Raw genomic sequence first — 19,721 nt, 5'->3', positions numbered from 1 at the left:
GCGGATTTATCAGCTTTCAGATGAAGAGCGGGCTGATCGCCTGTTGTCCCTGAATGGCTTGGGAGATAGTAAACCCTCCGAACTGATGGAGCACATGCTGGCTCTGCTCGGCCTGGGCGACGCTTTGTTTCTCTTTACTCATCTGTTCCTGCGCCAGCTCCCCCCTCCCGTACGCACCGCGCTAGCCAGCTCCGCTCTGATACGGGCCAAGGATTACCGCGGGCTAGCTGAAGAGGCGGACAAGATTTTGCTGGCATCCAGGCATTCCGGAGTGCATGCACTTTTACCGAGTGCGGCTCTACAAGGGACGGAGACTGGAGATGCTGGTGCTGTGGCTGCCGTCGCAGAGCGCCAGAGGAAGGAGAGCGTGCTCTGCTTCTATCATCGCCGGTTCGGAGTGAAGGCGAAGCGCTGCATTCCGCCGTGTACCTTCCAGCACCAGGGAAACGAGAGGGCCAGTGCTCACGAGGAGCTGTGTGCGCTGGCATCTCGGACAAGCTGCTCTTCATTGAGGACACTGCTTCGGGATGCCGTCTGCTTGTGGACTCGGGTGCTCAGCGTAGCATCATGCCGGCTTCAGCTGCGGACGCCTTGGGACAATGTCACGGACCCCTGCTGGACACGGCGAACGGTACCCCCATTCGCACATATGGAATGAGGTTGGTGACTGTGTGTTTCAAGGGACGTCAGTTTAACTGGGACTTTGTGATAGCGTCTGTGTCAGTACCTGTCAGTACGCTCGAACAGCCCGTGGGCGTCCCCGTTGCACATGGTCCCTAAAGCTGACGGTGGGTGGTGCCCTTGTGGGGATTTTCGGCGCCTTAATAATGCGACGACTAATGACAGGTACCCGGTTCCCCACATTCAAGATTTTTCGGTTCATCTTGCGGGGCCAACTATTTTTTCAAAGGTGGATTTGGTGAGGGGATACCATGAGGTTCCTGTCCATCCGCATGATGTGCCCAAGACCACGGTTATCACGCCTTTTGGCCTTTTCGAGTTTTTGCGAAATGCCCTTCGGTCTGAAGGGCACGGCACAGACGTTTCAGCGCCTCATGGACTCCGTTTTGCGTGGTATGCCATTTTTGTTCGTCTATCTGGATGACATACTGGTTGCCAGCCCTTCCGCCGCGGAGCATTCAGTGCACCTCCGCCAGTTGTTTGAGTGTCTCAGTGAGCACGGTTTGATTGTGAATCCAGCTAAATGCCAGTTCGGTCTGCCGGCCATAGAGTTTTTGGGACACCTCGTTTCGCCCCAAGGGGCGTTTCCCCTGCCCGCTAAGGTGGAGGCGGTTTCTGCTTTTCCGCGCCCTCCCTCAGTGAAGCCCCTGCAGGAGTTTTTGGGGATGGTGAACTTTTATAACCGTTTCATCCCCCGGGCTGCTCACGTCATGCACCCTCTGTACAGTGCACTTAAGGGCAAGAAAGGCAACCAAGAGATAGTGTGGACACCTGAGCGGGTGCAGGCATTTGACAGTGCCAAAGCTGCTCTTGCCAACGCTGCCCTGCTGGCCCACCCGTCTCCCGAGGCGCCTGTTGCCCTTACTACCGATGCCTCCGATTTTGCAGTCGGGGCCGTGTGCAAACAATGGGTGGGTGGTGCTTGGCAGCCCCTCGCCTTTTTTAGCAGGAAGCTTCGGGATGCGGAGAGGAAATACAGTACGTTTGACAGGGAGCTCCTTGCCCTTTTTCTCGCGACACGTCATTTCCGGTTCCTGCTTGAGGGCCGTGACTTTACCGCTTTTGTAGACCACAAACCTCTCACATTTGCCATGGCAAAGGCTTCAGAACCATGGACTGCACGGCAGCAACTGGCAGCTTTCTGCTATTTCAGAGTTTACCACTGACATTCAGCACGTCGCCGGCAAGTGTAATCAGGGTGGCTGACTGTCTGTCCAGGGTGCAGGTTAGTTCTGTGCATTTGGGAGTGGACTACTCTGCCATGGCTGCCGACCAACTTACGGATACGGAGATTCAGGCTTTTAGGATGGCCGAGTCCAGTTTGTGTTCGGAAGATGTCTCATTTCAGGACAGTGGCGTAACCCTACTTTGCGACATCTCATTAGGCAGGCCTCGCCCCTTGGTTCCTGCTTGCTGGCGTCAGGCGGGTTTTTGAGGCAGTTCATTCCCTTTCGCACCCAGGAGTTAAAGCCTCAGTTAAGTTGGTGGGGGCCAAGTTTGTGTGGCCTGGCCTCCGGAAAAAGGTCAGGGTGTGGGCCTCCTCATGTGTTGCTTGTCAGCGCGCCAAAGTGCAACGACACACCAAATCCCCTCTGGAGCACTTTCCCATACCCTAGAGAAGGTTCGAACATGTCCGTGTAGACCTGGTAGGTCCCCCTTCCCGGGGTTTCACCCATCTCCTGACAATGGTGGACAGGACGACTCGGTGGCCTGAAGCAGTTCCTTTGTCGTCAACCACCTCAGCAGATGTTGCTCGTGCGTTCGTCTCCTCCTGGGTATCTCGGTTTGGCGTACCGCTTGACTTGACATCTGATGCAGACTGATGCAGATGCACAAACTATGATCCTTAGCCTCCTCAGCAAAGCCCTAGGAGTAGAGGAAGAGCAGGCTAGGGCCATGGTCAACTTCATCAGTGTTCAGAAAGAGCCAAATTACAGTATGGCTGCCATTCGAGTAGGTAGGGAAAATATCAATCTCCCACCTGGTAAAACGGTGCGTGTGCGATGTAAAGTACCACCTACCTTTGACATTTCCAATCCTGTGGTCCTGTATGAACCACCGGAAGAGAGTTCCATCCTCGAACAGCTTAGTGTTGGAGAGGGTCTACTAGAAATCAGTGATAGCCGGCAACCATTTGTTAAAGTGCCAATCTCTAACCACACTAAGCAGGAAATCATCCTGCCAAAAAGGTCTCAACTTGGCTCCATCCAGCATGTAGTCAAGATTCTCGAACTAGGCAAGCAGAATGTGCAATGTGGGAGGCCATCACCAGCTGGTGTAGTAACGGCTGAAGTTAATGTTGCTTCCCCTAGCACTCCCCCTAATGACCTGTGGCAACCACCGGTTGACCTCAGTCACCTCAGTTCAGACCAACGAGAAATAGTTGAGAAAGTACTTTATGAGGAGTCAACTGTATTTGCTCGGGACAGCAGTGACATTGGCTGTATTCCCTCTCTCCAGATGTCAGTTAGACTCAGAGACGAAACCCCTGTCCAAAAGGCTTATGCGTCAATCCCAAAGCCATTGTATAGGGAAGTCAAAGAGTATATCCAGGAGCTGCTGGTGAAAGGCTGGATTATTAAATCACACTCACCATATGCTGCACCTATTGTTTGTGTGAGGAAGAAAGATGGATCATTGCGCCTCTGCATTGATTACAGGCTCCTCAACAAAAAGACTGTGCCAGATCGGCACCCTCTTCCCCGCATCCAGGACCTGATTGACTCACTGGGGGGCTATAGATGGTTTTCCATCTTAGACCAGGGCAAAGCTTACCACCAGGGCTTCATCGCTGAGGGGTCCAGACATCTGACTGCATTCACAACCCCATGGGGTTTGTATGAATGGGTTAGGATCCCTTTTGGCCTGTCTAACGCGCCAGCAGCCTTCCAAAGAAGTATGGAGGAAATGCTGGATACACTCAGAGATGAGTGTTGCATCCCGTATTTGGATGATGTACTCTGTTTCTCCAGGTCTTTTGAGGAGCATGTTGAGGTCCTGCGGCGTGTACTCCAAGCTCTGAAACAACATGGGGTTAAACTCCATCCATTCGCTTCCGCTTATCCTGGTCAGGGTCGCGGGGGGGCTGGAGCCTATCCCAGCTGTCATAGGGCGAGAGGCAGGGTACACCCTGAACAGGTTGCCGGCCTGTCACAGGGCCAACACAGAAAGACGAACAACCTTTCACACTCACATTCACACCTATGGGCAATTTAGAGTAGCCAATTAACCTAACCCCAGTAAGTGCATGTCTTTGGAATGTGGGAGGAAACCGGAGTACCCGGAGGAAACCCACGCAAGCACGGGGAGAACATGCAAACTCCACACAGAGAGAGGGAGAGGCCTGGGCCAAGGTGGAATCGAACCCAGGCCTTCCAGATGGTATTCTAACTGTGAGGCAGCAGTGCTAACCACTACGCCACCGTGCTACCCTTGCAGACACTCTCTGCACCTCCTCGTATTTCTATTGTAACACATTTGATGAAAAAGACACAAACACACAATAAAGAGTAAAAGGTGAATTTGACTCAGCATTATTGTCCTCTTTTTAAAATGTGTGTTCTTCAGACACAAACATCACAGCTGAGCACGGAGAGACCGTCACTCTGCCGTGTCGAGCTCCAAATAAAGAAACCGTCTGTGTGGTCGAGTGGGGAAGATCTGACCTCTGGCCAGAATACGTCCTTTTTTACCGACCCCCTGGAATCGATCCAGACAACCAGCATCCATCTTTTGTGAACCGGGTGGATCTTCAGGACAGACAAATGAAGGATGGAGACCGTGTCTGTGGTCATTCAGAATGTGACCATAGACGACACCGGAAGATATGAATGTCGTGTCGTTAAATGCCGACAACCGCCAAGTCTCCAGAGCCCTAATGTTTACTCTGACCCCGACAGCGTGGTCTACCTGAGAGTTGCTTCTTCAGGTGAGTTGTTGATGTTTGTTTCTAAAGATGTTGTTGATGAAACTTTGTAGAAAGCAGCTGGTCTGAGTGATGTGATCAGCGTGCAGACACCTCACACCTGTTTCTCAGCTGCAGGTAACCCGAGACCATCTGTTGGACTGGCGGCTCATCTGACAGTTTCTGCTGTGCTTCTTGTTGTTGCTCTTGTTGCTGCTTTTTGAGCAACAAAAACACACAGAAATAAGATTCACACCAGCTTCTGTGATGTACTGTACTTCTAATGGACTGTAAACCTCAGGTAATATTCAGGATTTTGTGTGCTGTCGTGAGATTCCAGAAAATCTGTGTCCTTTTTAAAATTGTAACATTTAATTTGTACTGTGTTGTGAAAGCAGGAGTTTAATAAAGTGAACGATGCTGTGAGAAATATTTGTCTGAATGTTTTATATGGTAATGTTACATGCTCCTGTGACTAAAGACAACACAAAGCTCTGAATACAGAGGAAAATGTAACACTGTGAAACAGGATGATTGTTTCAGTTAGTCCCAGACAGGAGAGTCACACACACACACACACACACACCACCTCTTATTTCTGGAGAAGTGGTGACTCAGTGAGCACTGCAGTCTTTAGTCTGCAGACATTTGGACCTGGAAGTCGTCATGTTTTTTATGTATGAAATCTGACGTGTTCTTCAATGTGAGCTGCGATAACTGCTGTGTCTGTGTGTTTACAGCATTAAAGATGGGCGTACTACAAAACACCCTGTTTTATGGATTTTAATTCAAGTGTGCAACAATAAAATCTGACGTGTTCTTCATTAATCTTTGGCTGCTGATTTCAAAAGTAATATTTGTTTCATTCTATTGCGTCACATTGTTTACAGTCACAGCAGATTTTGGCTTGTTGGATTGTGTTGGATTTGTTTGGATTGGATGGTGAAGTTCAGTGACATCCAAACAGCAACAAACTAACCCGGCCCACGACTGAGGCTGTGAGTACACGTATTTTACAGAGATGTACCCTGTAAGTACGTTTCAGTTCTGTGCAACTTTCAGGTATTAAAGCCAAATAAAAACAACAATGTTTTTATAATCCTTCAAAATGGGTACGCTGTACTTTTCATGGTGCAGGGCATGTTATGTAGTGGCTTAACTTAATCAATATCTAATCAATATCATCTACACTAACCTGCTGTCAGTGACCTGTACCACGTTCAGATGAAAGACCACCTCCCATTTATAATTAGGATGGTGTTTGTATCCAGGCTGTTATTAAAGTCCTGATTGTTGAACTGCTGTGTTTTCTGATTGGGAAAAGAACAAAAAATGAAAAAAAGAAAAAAAACCTCAGACTTTATCATCAGAGCTGTACATGAATAAGTGATGTTTATGGCATTTTGAACTCAGCATCATTGAATTTAGTTATAAACTAGTTTGACCTGCATTTTAACTTGCATGTTCAGACATGTATCACTCTCAGCTACTCCTCTGCTCACTGCTTTGTTTCTCAACCCGCTCGACTCCCTGATCAGAGGAGGACGTTTAGATCAGGGAGACATTTCCAGACATTTCCAGTTGATATTTGCAGCTGTGGATTTTATTCCTGGAAAACATCGGCATCTCTGGACTCTGTAACAGCTGAAGTTTGAACAAAGAGGAGATGACTGCTGTACCTGCGTCGCTCTGCTGCGCTGTGCTGCTGTTTTCCTGTGTGTTTGCTGGTAAGTGGAAAGTACCAAATAACAGCAGCTCACTAACAACACTTAAAACTGATCCTGAATCTGTGAGTGTTGAAGGAGGAGGTGAGAGGCTGGGTGGAAATGAAGTAGACTAAATCTGAAGTTAAATACCAGATTCAGTGAACCTGCTGTTTCAAGTTTAGTCCTGAAACAAACTGACATCATGTTGAGATATTAGTGGAGAATTCCTTCAGAGGAAGCTCAGGTGGATAAAACCAGGGTCAAAGGTTCGATTTCTTCCTCTCATCTTACCTGGTGTTGTTTTGGTTCAGCAGGTCTGAGGCTGGACTTTATTTTCGCTTCCTTCCACTTTTCATTCTTAAATACGTTTTCTACAGTACAGACATGGACCAATTTGAAAACTAACCGTAGTGTAGTGAAATAAAGTATACATAAACGGCACATAATATAACAAACAACTGTCATTGTTAATTTTACAGTTACACTTTCCTCCTTGAATTTTGAAAACAGGCTTAAAGACGAATCCAAATTTCTACAGATAGAGCAAAAATATTATTAAAGTGAAATCTTTTGGGCACAGTGAGTGAAAATCTGACAAAGTGTTTGCCTTACAGGTGCTGGTAATAAAATTGACTGAATTTGGGGTTTTCATTAGTTGTCAGTTATAATCATCAAAATGAAAAGAAACAAACATTTGAGATATATCAGTCTGTGTGTAATGAATGAATATAATATACAAGTTTCACTTTTTGAACTGGAATCACTGAAATAAATCAACTTTTCATGATATTCTAATTTTATGACCAGCACCTGTAGAAAACACACAGGCTGAGTCTCTAAAGTGATCAGTTTGTTGGTTTGTGTGATCAGAGTCAGATTTTGTTGATCCAAAGTGATTTTTAGTGATTACAGATGGAGGCCCACATACTGCCTTATTGTATAAATGGGCCCTGAGTTCCTATCCAACTCTAACAGATTACTCACCCCTGAGTTCCTCATTTGCACAGTGTGGCTTTACACATTATAACATCACACACACACTCGGACACTGTAAGGTTTAAAAGAAGAAAGAAGAAGAAACAGCCTTTATTGTCCCACAGAGGGGAAATTTGGGTGTAACAGCAGCCGCAGTTATTTTAAATATAAATAAAGATATAATAATTCACACTATTAAGAAAAGAATATATATAAAATCAACAAACAATATTAACCTTAATACTACTAATAATAACACTATATACAATGTACATGATGTGCCTGTGTGTTGAACCTTAACAGGCCGGACTATTTACAGTATATTATATATTATCCTACATTGTGTAGGCTATTGTGGTTTTTGTTGGGAGCAGTGATGGTTATACAGTCTTACAGCTGCTGGGAGGAAGGATCTGCGGTAACGCTCCTTTGTGCATTTAGGATGCAGCAGTCTGTCACTGAAGGAGCTCTCCAGCTCAGCAACAGTTTCATGCATGGGATGGGAGACCTTGTCCATCAGTGATGTTATTTTGGTCAGAGTCCTTCTGTCTCCCACCAACCAAAACAATGATGTCTCACCTTTAATTACAAACTCAAGCTAATTTTTTTGTTCCTTCTGTTCTGTTAGCAGTTTAACCTTTAATTTAAACCAATAGTCCACAATAAGATGCTGCAGGAATGAAATAAACACATCGCAGGCCTGATTCAGAGCTCAGGTGCAGCCAGACCAAAACCATAATGGTGGTTTCACTCACAATAAACAAGAATCTGTAGACGCTCACTCTGATTGGATGCTGCAGAAGTCAAGAAATCTACTCTGACCTTTAACCTCTCTGCTCTGTTTCCTCTTTCAGAACCGAAAACCATCACAGCTGAGCCTGGACAGACCGTCACTCTGCCATGTCGAGCTCCAAATAACAACTTCATAGTTGTAGACTGGAGCAGAGCAGATCTGGACCCAGAATATATCTTTTTGTATCGGGACGGGCACTTTGATGCAGACAACCAGCATCCATCCTTTAAGAACCGGGTGGAGCTGCAGGACAGACAGATGAAGGATGGAGACGTGTCTGTGATTCTGAAGGATGTGACGACTGCTGATAGTGGAAAATACGAGTGTCGCATCAAGGAAAAAGGAACAAGCAGAGCTGTTCTAGGATCTGAGCCCATCAGCACCATCACCCTGAGAGTTGTTGCTCGTACAGGTGAGTGAGCAGAGTTCAGTGTGTCTGTGATCAGAGGTGAAGCTGCTTCCTGGTTGTTGATGTTTGTTTCTAAAGATGTTGTTGATGAGACTTTGTAGAAAGCAGCTGGTCTGAGTGATGTGATCAGAGTGCAGTAGATAATGTCTGACAGCAGTTTGAAGTTCTTCACTCATCACCTACCTGACAGCTGACACCTCACACCTGTTTCTACCTGCAGGTCAGGTAGGAAGGAGTAATGATGGAGAGGATGAGGACGATGGATCTGCTGGGCTGACAGCTGGTCTGTCAGTTTGTGCTGGGCTTCTTGTTGTTGTTGCAGCTGTTGTTGGACTTTTGATCTACAGATACAAAAAACAGAGTCAAGCCAGTGACATGCAGCCTGTCTGAAATGTCTGAGCTTTTTCACAGTTGAACTCTGAATCTCCCGCTGCTGCTCCGAGTCATCAGTGTTGTCATTTATCAGCTGTCATTCCCAGATTAGGAACATTCCCAGAAATGGAAGGATTACAATGATTTTAAAACCCACCCACTCTCAGACCCAACAAGCAGCAGGAGTTTATCCAGAAACTCACATTAAATTAGAGAAAAATGTGGAATAATTCAACTAAATAACATGTTTTTTAAAAAGTTCAAACCTGAGCAGGACATGAACCAGGACAGCTTCATGGTGAAAGTCTGTCTGGATTTTCTAAGATGAAGAAATGCTCTGACTGTGAATCTGCATCTGCGATCAGAAGACTGAAATCAACTTTTTATTTTCACTCTGTATGGAGAGCAGCAGTTTAATGAAGTGAACGATGCCGTGATGAGACTTATGAACGTTTACGTGGTATTAAATATGACGGACTCACCATCCAGACATGCTGCTGTGATTAAAGACAACACCAAATACACACAATAGAAAACATCAAATTTATGTTTGATTTCAGTTTGAATCTTTTGATGTAGACTTTGGTCCACAGAAACATTTATCAATAATAAACTGTGTTGATCACAGCTGTCCTCTGTCTGGTGTATTTCTTCTTTTTGTTTCTGGGCTTTGAAAAAAATAACACACATGCTTTTATGAAATAACAGAAAAAAAATCAGCTCAAATTCAGTCGTGAGTCCATCTAGAAAGATGAGTTCATTGATAAAATTCCACCTTTAATTGTACTGAAGTCACTTGATGCTGTCACCTTTCACTGCACTGCCAAAGGTATTCACCCCTCTGCCTTTGAACATATATGAACTTAATACACAGCGTTTAATGTGGGCCCACCGTCTGATGCTATAACACTTTCAGCTCTTCTAGGAAGGCTTTCCACAGGTTTAGGAGTTTATGGGAATTTTTGTCCATTCTTCCAGAAGCACAGATGCTGATGTTGGAGAGAAGGCCTGGCTCACAGTCTCTGCTCTAATTCATCCCAAAGGTGTTCTATCAGGCTGAGGTCAGGACTCTGTGCAGGCCAGTCAAGTTCTTCCACACCAAACTGTGTTATCATTGTTAATATTCACAGATTCATCAACAGAAATGGGAACAAATGATGTGTTTTTGTGACAGGCTGCAAGCTGGTTCATAGTTATTTGTGATGTGGAAGGATTGGACCTTCAGAAAGCCTCGAATCGTACTTCTAGACCACTTTAAGAGATGACAAGAACATCTGACTCCTCTGAAACACAATATACAGAAATGAGGTGTGGCTCAAGACTTTTGCCCAGCACTTCATGTTTTGCTTTATTGTGTAATGCAGCAGCTCGCTGGTCTCTATTTGATACGTTTATCCATTTTAAATTCAGACCGTGGGACAAAGTGAGAGACATCAGAGATTTTCAGTCACACACAGAAACAGTGAAGGGAACAATGGACTTGACCTCTGGCCACAATACATCCTTTTTTTACTGACACTGGAATCGATCCAGACAACCAGCATCCATCTGTTGTGAACTGGGTGGATCTGCAGCACAGACAGATGAAGGATGGAGACGTGTCTGTGGTTATTCAGAATGTGACGATAGACGACACTGGAAGATATGAATGTCGTGTCGTTAAATATCGACAAGCGCAAAGTCTCCAGAACCTTCCTGATGACCCCATCAGCGTGGTCTACCTGAGAGTTGTTGTTCCTCCAGGTGAGTTGTCATGATTTATTTTTATGTATAATGTGAGGGAGAGGAGTGGCATAGGTAAAAGAAGCCACCCTCAAAAGGATTTGATTTCATTATAAATGTTGTGGGAGAAAATATGTTGAGTCTTTTAGTTGTATATAAACAAACTGTGTTCCAGCGTCAGACATGATGATACTACACGAGCAGCTATTCTCCTGCTGTGCCACAAGGGGGAGCATTCTCATGGAGTGCAGGTTACCTAGGCGTATAGAGGGCTGGGCCACTCCATGCAGGCAGTACACCTAGGGTGAGCCAGAGGGAATGTGAGCTGCGATAACTGCTGTGTCTGTGTGTTTACAGCATTAAAGATGGGCGTACTACAAAACACACTGTTTTATGGATTTTAATTCAAGTGTGCAACAATAAAATCTGACGTGTTCTTCATTAATCTTTGGCTGCTGATTTCAAAAGTAATATTTGTTTCCATCTATTGCGTCACATTGTTTACAGTCACAGGAGATTTTGGCTTGTTGGATTGTGTTGATTTGTTTGGATTGGATGGTGAAGTTCAGTGACATCCAAACAGCAACAAACTAATCCAGCCCACGACTGAGGCTGTGAGTACACGTATTTTACAGAGATGTACCCTGTAAGTACGTTTCAGTCCTGCATAATTTCCAGGTATTAAAGCCAAATAAAAACAACAATGTTTTTATAATCCTTCAAAATGGGTACGTTGTACTTTTCATGGTGCAGGTTGTATTATGTAGTTGCTTAACCTAGTCAATATCTAATCAATATCATCTATGAGTTACACTAACCTGCTGTCAGTGACCTGTACCAAGTTCAGATGAAAGACCACCTCCCATTTATAATTAGGATGGTGTTTGTATCCAGGCTGTTATTAAAGTCCTGATTGTTGAACTGCTGTTTTCTGATTGAGAAAAGACCAAAAAATGAATATGAAAAAAACTCAGACTTTATCACAGAGCTGTACATGAATAAGTGATCTTTATGGCATTTTGAACTCAGCATCATTGAATTTAGTTATAAACTAGTTTTTAACTACTTTATTCTCAAAATGCACAGTTTTTTTTCCCTCGATGTAGCCCTAATACTCCTCTTGTAGTTTCCTGCTTTCCTTCAGTCCCGTTTAAATGAGCTCAGAGAAGCCGGTGGTGGATCTGGATCGAGATCACACATGGCTTCTTTGAATGATGGAACTTTAACCTGCATTTGTGGATGGCACGGTGAAGTCTGTTCAGACAGTGCTTTGCTTTCTTGAAATTAAAAGATAAATTCAAAAAGAAAAGGAAACAGGAAAATGGTCCATGATTTTATTTTTCTGGGACCGAAAGTTCACGAACACTATGTGACTACCCACTCCAGAGAACAGGGGCGAGGTCATAGAAACGTATACATCAACACGCCGCCAAATTGGATGTGACAAACGTGAACATGCTTCACTCTGCTGCTGCGTGGAGTTGTTCAAACTGTTTTACAGTTGAAACTGGATCACATGGGCTTAAAGGTAAGAATAAACAATTATTTTTTATTCTGTAACCTTAGTTATGGCACATATTTATTTTTGGTCACATTTAATTTGTGTGGTTTAGAATATAAATTTGTTTTGCATATTAAATTTTGAAATATTAATGATTTTACCCAATTGAGTTTATTATATAATTAATTATCATTTCCCTCATCTTATAATTTATGTGTAACGTTTAAGTTAGTTCTTATTGTGACAAGTAATTTTGGTTCCTACCTTGTACTGTTTACGGTGGGACTGTTTTTGGTTGCAACACTGGTTTTCTGTGTGGTGTGCGTTGAAGTGACGACAGAGTTATTATAGAAGATTATTTTAAGATTAATTGTAACCCCACCGCCCGAGAAGGAGAGAGACCGGAGAACGCCACCTCAACCAGAAAACAGGGCTACAATTTATTAGACAATTACAAGATTTTCAAAAACATAATTTTCAGTTATTGTAATGCTCTGGCCCAAATTAACTGCTCTGATACAAATAAAGACTGATGTTTGATGCTGTCAGCTCATCAGTCTACTTTTGCATTTGTGCTTCTTGTCCCCCATTTTTTTGTATAATAATAATAATAATATAATAATAATAATAATAATAATAATAATAATACATTTAATTTATAAAGCACAAATCAGTGTCTATTGCTGTCTTATTTTAATTTGTAAACTTTGTTAATTTTTTGTATTAAGACTGTCATCAATGATACATTTATAAAACTCACTGAATGTAAAAATGCTTTTTTAATTCATAAACCTGCAGATGTTAAATCTACATGTCAAGATCTGGTTATTGTAGACATTCATCATCAAAGTAACAGCGTTACAAACAATAGCAGCTATAAACACTCATAAAAACATTAGAAATACAGACACTGGTTTGATGCTGCACCCTAAACATACGTGGAGTATTTAACATTCATAATTATCAGAGAAAGTGTTATGGAAATTTATTTATCCATATTTCTTCATATCATTTGCATGTGGCACTGTCAGGAGGAGATCTACATTTTTACTGCCCTGGGATCCCATTTTTTTTTCTAGTAAGACATCTCCCACAGGTTTTCTTCTTTTCTACGTGTAAGAAAACAGAGGGAAATAAAACAGCGTTCAAGGAGGCCTAATTACCTTAGGTGTAAACAACATAATTTGTTTTTACCCTTTTACACATGACTAGTTGCCTTGCCACCTGCTCACCGACAAGGGTTACCTGTTAATCCCTCCTCCGGATAAGCAACCCAATTTGTTTACCCTTTTTCACACACAGCAGCCTGCGTGTCACCTGCTCGCCGACAGGTGTACCCCTTTTGAGTCAGTCTCCCAATGTCTATTCAACCCCAACAGTGAGAGATGCAATTGTAATTTCCCTTTTTAGTCGAATTTGTCTTTTACCCCAATTTCTCCATCCAACCATCCATCCGTTCTCTCCCGCTTATCCGGGGCCGGGTTGCGGGGGCAGGAGCCTAGGCAAAGAAGCCAAGGCTTCCCTCTCCCCAGCCACTCCTCCAGCTTCTATTTTAATTATTTGGAATCTTACTTACCCGATATGTGTTACGGCCGTGCCTCTAAGGCAGGGTCGTTGAATCCAGGCGGCTGTCCAGTGAAGGAAGTGGCGATTCAAGTTCCTCCATAATTTGCATAATTATGAATTATTATGAATATGAATATAGTTTTTTCCTTCAGCTGATCAGAGACCGTCACTCAGCTCCTTCGTGGAAAAGCTCACGATCCTGCCAACAATGCCAAAATTGTTGTGGAAATTTATCAAATGAGACACAAGATTCCTTTTCATGATTTAATTCTCATATGAGGAGAAGTCGCCCCACACCCCCAGAGGGTATGAGTGAGTTCTGAAGATCCACCCAAAGGCACAATGCACTTATACCCTTTTATCACCCTGTTCTCCCCCTCCTTAACCAACCATGAAGAAAAGGAGATCCTCCCCAATTTGCATGTCCTCATTGATGGGACCCTAAGATAAGGAAGGTCACCCATAAAATAAAGGCCCCTGAAAAAGGAAGTGGTGTGTGTGTGTGTGTGGTGTAGGTTACAGATAAGGAATGACCATCTGGACAGTTTTTACAAAATACAGGTGACTTAATTGTCACATAATCCATAGTTGAACACACATAAAATTTTCCATCACAAAATTTATGTTATTTTGGTGCCTATCAGTTTCCAGAATATATAGTACTGCTTAAATAACTTAACTAAGTAACTTAAATAACTTGTAGAAGGACATGATCCCGGATCATAACAAAACTGATTCTGTTCTGTTCGTCACTCATCATCTACCTGACAGCTCACACCTGCTTCTACCTGCAGGTAACACAGGATGATCAGTTGGACTGGCAGGTCTGTCAGTTTCTGTTCTGCTTCTTGCTGTTGCTGCTTTTTGAACTACACCCCCCACCCCCCACCCCAAAAAAAAAAAAAAAAAATTAAAAATTAAAAACTAAAGAATCTGATCCTGGAAAAGATTAAAAAAAACCCTGATTGCCTCAAGCAAAGTTTACATCTTTAAGACTGTTTGTTGTCTTCTGTACTGTGTAAAATACACTGAGCTGAGATTTTTTAGTAAAAAGTGAATTTATTAAAGCTTTCAATTTTAAATGTGATGAAAAAGACCACCTCCCATTTTAAGTCTGATGGTGTTTATCTCCAGATTTTTATTAAAGTCCAGAGTGTTTTTGTTTTTTTTAAAGCCTGTCATGTCTGGTAGATCTTGCAAGCAGAAACTGTGATCTGAATGCGATGTTTGTGCCAAACATATTTGCTATTTCAAGATGAGCTCTATAGGTTCTTAATAGGCTCTTCTTGTGATGTTTGACCCTTTATTTTATTTTATTTTTTTGATTTATTTTTAAGATACAATGCAACTCTGTGCCAGAGCTGACAGGCTGAAGAAAGGAAAAGAAAGAAACAAAAAGGGAGAGAGAAAGGGAGCGAAAAAAGGAGAATAGAGAGAAAAATCAAACTAAAAAAGGGGAAAGAGACAAGTAAATAAACCAAATGGTTCATCACATTTTAAACATAAAAAATACTAACAATACTTGCAAAAATATATTTGTGTGGGAAAACAAACTAACAAAGCATGTTACGCAAATCAACAATTTGTTGTGTTGTGATTGCGTGGGTGTTTGTGTCTGAGTCATGGAACATACTTACCAATGAGGCAGAATGCTGCAGCTCCACCATCAGAGCTAGAGGCGGGTAGAGAAAGCCCAGGAAACCCAGGCCACCAGCAGCCCACCAAGAGCCAGGAAGACCTGCGGCCACTCATTCCAAAGACAACCGCGCACCCACCCCAGCAGAGGGAGAGGGAGGTCTCAGACATAGCCCCCCCAGTCAAGGAGTGAGGCACCAGAGAATCCGAGGCGACGAGAAGCCAGCCCCCCCGGCACCCGAGGACCGCCCACCGAACCCCCCACAGAGTCCCCCCCCACGGCGAAAGAAGCCAATCCAGCCCCGCTCTGCACCCCCCAGGGGAGCAGGTCAACACCCACGTCAGAACATTCAGCCCCACCCAGGAACCCCGAGGCACCCCCCACCCCAGGGGGAAGGGGGGAGGAGCCAACCAGCAAGGAGCAGCCGGGAGGCAAGGCACAAGGCCCAGACCCAGGTCCAGCCATACATACAAACACACACGCACACCTGCAAGCACACCCATGTACACATTTATGCACATATACACATACACACTCACCCACACACATATAAACATAGATACACCGTACACACACATTCGCCTCACCCACCCATACTCACGAAGACTGTGACAAATACAAATCTATTTCCTGGAAAACAGTGGAATTTTTCTTTGTTTTGGATGCACTTCAATTAAACCTGTCTTGACGTGGATTTCACCCATTATTAATTTCATGCCCAGACATGTATTACTCTCGGCTTCTCCTCTGTTCACTGCCTTGTTTATTACGAATCCACTCTCGCCTCCCTGATCACACGAGGACGTTTTGAAGCAGCTAACAGTCACAGTCGATATTTGCAACTGTGGATTTATTCCTAAAAAAAAATCACCGGCATCTCTGGACTCTGTAACAGCTGAAGTTTGAACAAAGAGGAGATGACTGCTGTACCTGCATCGCTCTGCTGCACTGTGCTGCTTTATCCTGTGTGTTTGCTGGTAAGTGAAAAGTACCAAATAACAGCAGCTCACTAACAACACTTTAAGACTGATCCTGCATCTTTGTGTGTTGAAGGAGGAGATGAGAGGCTGGATGGAAATGGAGTAGATTATATCTGAAGTTAAATCACAAATTCAGTGAACCTGCTGTTTATAGAGCCTGAAGCAAAAGTTTATTTCTTTAACACTCAGATTATGGTGAGAAATTAGTGGAGAATTCCTTCAGAGAAATACTTTTTCCCTGGTGCACCTACAGCCATGGAGTAATTTGAAAACTAATCATAGTATTGTGGAATAAAGTACTGTGATCATATTAATAATATACATAATGTATTAAATAACTGTTATTGTTAGTTTTACATCTCCCGCACAGTCACAGACTCACCTCGTATTTGAAATCAGCCACAAAAAGGAATAAGTAACTTCACGTTCAAAAACAAGCCCAAAAAAACGCGACTCATGAGATTTGCAGACTTTAAACAAGTCGCTTATAATAAGCGGACTTGGCAAACTGGTGGTATCTCATATCTATACTTCGTACCAGGCTAGTATCCCTTCCTCCCTCCCTCTCTCCTCAGCTGCTCTCCGTTAGCCGCGCTCATCTGTTGCCAGGGTAAGATTACAGTACCGTATTTTATACATGTTTCTATACATGTTCCTCACTCTGATTGGCTGCTGCATATGTGAAGAGATTTGACCTTTAACCTCTCTGCTCTTTGTTGTTTCCTCTTTCAGACCAGAAAATCCTCACAGCTGAGACTAGACAAACTGTCATCCTGCCCTGTCAAGCTCAAAACAACAATGATCCTGAACCCTGTTGTAGAGTGGAGCAGAGCTGACTTGGACCCAGAATATGTCCTTTTGTTCCGGGATGGTCACTTTGATCCAGTCAAACAGCATCCATCCTTAAGAACCGGGTGGATCTGCAGGACAAAGAGATGAAGGATGGAGACGTGTCTTTGATTCTGAAGGATGTGACGACCAATGATGCTGGAACATACGAGTGTCGTATCAGAAAAAAAAGCACAAGCAGAGCTGTTCTAAGATTTGAGCCCATCAGCATCATCGCCCTTAGAGTTTTTCCTCCAGGTGAGTGAGCAGAGTTCAGTGTGTCTGTGATCAGAGGTGAAGCTGCTTCCTGGTTGTTGATGTTTGTTTCTAAAGATGTTGTTGATGAGACTTTGTAGAAAGCAGCTGGTCTGAGTGATGTGATCAGAGTGCAGTAGATAATGTCTGACAGCAGTTTGAAGTTCTTCACTCATCACCTACCTGACAGCTGACACCTCACACCTGTTTCTACCTGCAGGTCAGGTAGGAAGGAGTAACGATGGAGAGGATGAGGACGATGGATCTGCTGGGCTGACAGCTGGTCTGTCAGTTTGTGCTGGACTTCTTGTTGTTGTTGCAGCTGTTGTTGGACTTTTGATCTACAGATCAAAAACAGAGTCAAGCCAGTGACAGCAGCCTGTCTGAAATGTCTTGAGCTTTTTTAGAGGTGAACTCTGAATTCTCCCGCTGCTGCTCCGAGTCATCAGTGTTGTCATTTATCAGCTGTCCTTCCCAGATTAGGAACATTCCCAGAAATGGAAAGATTACAATGATTTTAAAACCCACCACTCTCAGACCCAACAAGCAGCAGGAGTTTATCCAGAAAACTCACATTAAATTAGAGAAAAATGTGGAATAATTCAGCTTAAAAAATCTTTTAAAAAAAGTTTAAACCTGAGTAGGACATGAACCAGGACAGGTTCATGGTGGAAGTCTGTCTGGATTTTCTAATATGAGGAAATGCTCTGACTGTGAATCTGTAGCCGGTCTCAATAACATCAGCATCACATTAATGCAGAACTGAGAAATTACTCTTTCCACTGAACAGGAGGGAAATTTACTGCGAACCATAACAAAAAGATTTGGTAACATTCATTATTTTGTTTGCTGTTATGAGTAGAAAATGGGATCAAAAGCCTGACATCAACATTTTATTTTTACTCTGTACTGAGAGCAGCAGTTTAATAAAGTGAACAATGCTGTGAGGAGACTTTTCAGTGTTTACCTGGTATTACATATGACGGACTCACATCCAGTCACGCTCCTGTGGTCAAAGACAACAACACAAAGCTCTGATTACAGAGTGAAATGTAACACAAAACACACAGAATAGACAACATAGACTTTACAGACATGTTTGCTTTCAGTTTGAATCTTTTCATGTAGAGTTTGGTCCACAGAAACATGTATCAATAAAAGAAAGTCTCCTGATCACAGCCGTCCTCTGTCTGGTTTATTTCTTCTTCTTGTTTTCAGGGTTTGAACAAAATAATACACATGCTTTTCTCAAATAACAAAAAAAAAAAAAAAAAATTCAGCCCAAGTTCAGTCGTGATTTCATCTAGAAAGATGAGTCCATTGATAACATTCCACCATTTAGTTGTACTGAAGTCACATGATGCTGCCGCCTTTCACTGCACTGCCAAAGGTATTCACCCCTCTGCCTTTAAACATACACTGCCTGGCCAAAAAAAAAAGTCGCCACCAAAAAAAGGTCACACACTAATATTTCGTTGGACCTCCTTTAGCTTAGATTACAGCACGCATTCACTGTGGCATTGTTTCAATAAGCTTCTGCAATGTCACAAGATTTATTTCCCTCCAGTGTTGCATGAATTTTTCACCAAGATCTCGCAGTGATGATGGCACATTCTGACCACTGCGCAAAGCCTTCTCCAACACATCCCAAAGATTCTCAGTGGGGTTGATGTCTGGACTCTGTGGTGGCCAATCCATGTGTGAAAATGATGTATCATGCTCCCAGAACCACTCTTGCACAAGTCGAGCCTGATGAATCCTGGCATTGTCATCTTGGAATATGCCCGTGCCTTCAGGAAAGAAAAAAATCCATTGATGGAATACCCTGGTCATTCAGTATATTCAGGTAGTCAGCTGACCTCATTCTTTGAGCACATAATGTTGCTGAACCTAGACCTGATCAACTGCAGCAACCCCAGATCATAATCCAGGTGGCTACTTTTTTTTGGCCAGCCAGTATATGTATATGAACTTAATCCACAGGGCTTAACATGATGTGGGCCCCATAAGAGTTTCAGCTCTTCTGGGAAGTCTTTCCACAGGTTTAGGAGTGTTTATGGGAATTGTTGACCATTCTTCCAGAAGCACATTTGTGAGATCAGACGCTGATGTTGGAGAGAAGGCCTGGCTCACAGTCTCTGCTCTAATTCATCCCAAAGGTGTTCTATCAGGCTGAGGTCAGGACTCTGTGCAGGCCAGTCAATTTCTTCCACACCAAACTGTGTTATCGTTGATAATATTCACAGATTCATCAACAGAAATGGGAACAAATGATGTGTTTTTGTGACAGGCTGGAAGTAACAAAGCACCTAAAGATACAACTTCAAGCTGGTTCTTCAAGTTTCCTGTGATGTGGAAGGACTCTAATCATACTTCTAGACCACTTTAAGTGA

The 19,721-nt window shown here is 43.4% G+C and overlaps 1 protein-coding gene across 1 annotated transcript; it reads left to right on the top strand.

The window, feature by feature from the left end:
• Positions 1-6,105: 6,105 nt before the first annotated feature.
• On the top strand, positions 6,106-17,700 carry LOC115796591 (coxsackievirus and adenovirus receptor-like). Its single transcript, XM_030752956.1, has 3 exons — positions 6,106-6,312; positions 8,121-8,471; positions 17,549-17,700. The coding sequence occupies exons 1-3, from the start codon at positions 6,252-6,254 to the stop codon at positions 17,698-17,700; spliced, it is 564 nt and encodes a 187-aa protein (XP_030608816.1). The 5' UTR covers positions 6,106-6,251.
• The last annotated feature ends 2,021 nt before the right edge of the window (positions 17,701-19,721 follow it).

Source organism: Archocentrus centrarchus, chromosome 18, assembly GCF_007364275.1.
Source record: "Archocentrus centrarchus isolate MPI-CPG fArcCen1 chromosome 18, fArcCen1, whole genome shotgun sequence".
NCBI classification, from domain to species: Eukaryota; Metazoa; Chordata; class Actinopteri; order Cichliformes; family Cichlidae; genus Archocentrus; species Archocentrus centrarchus.
Note: the sequence above shows the minus strand (reverse complement) of the source record. Positions and strands in the feature narration are given on the sequence as shown.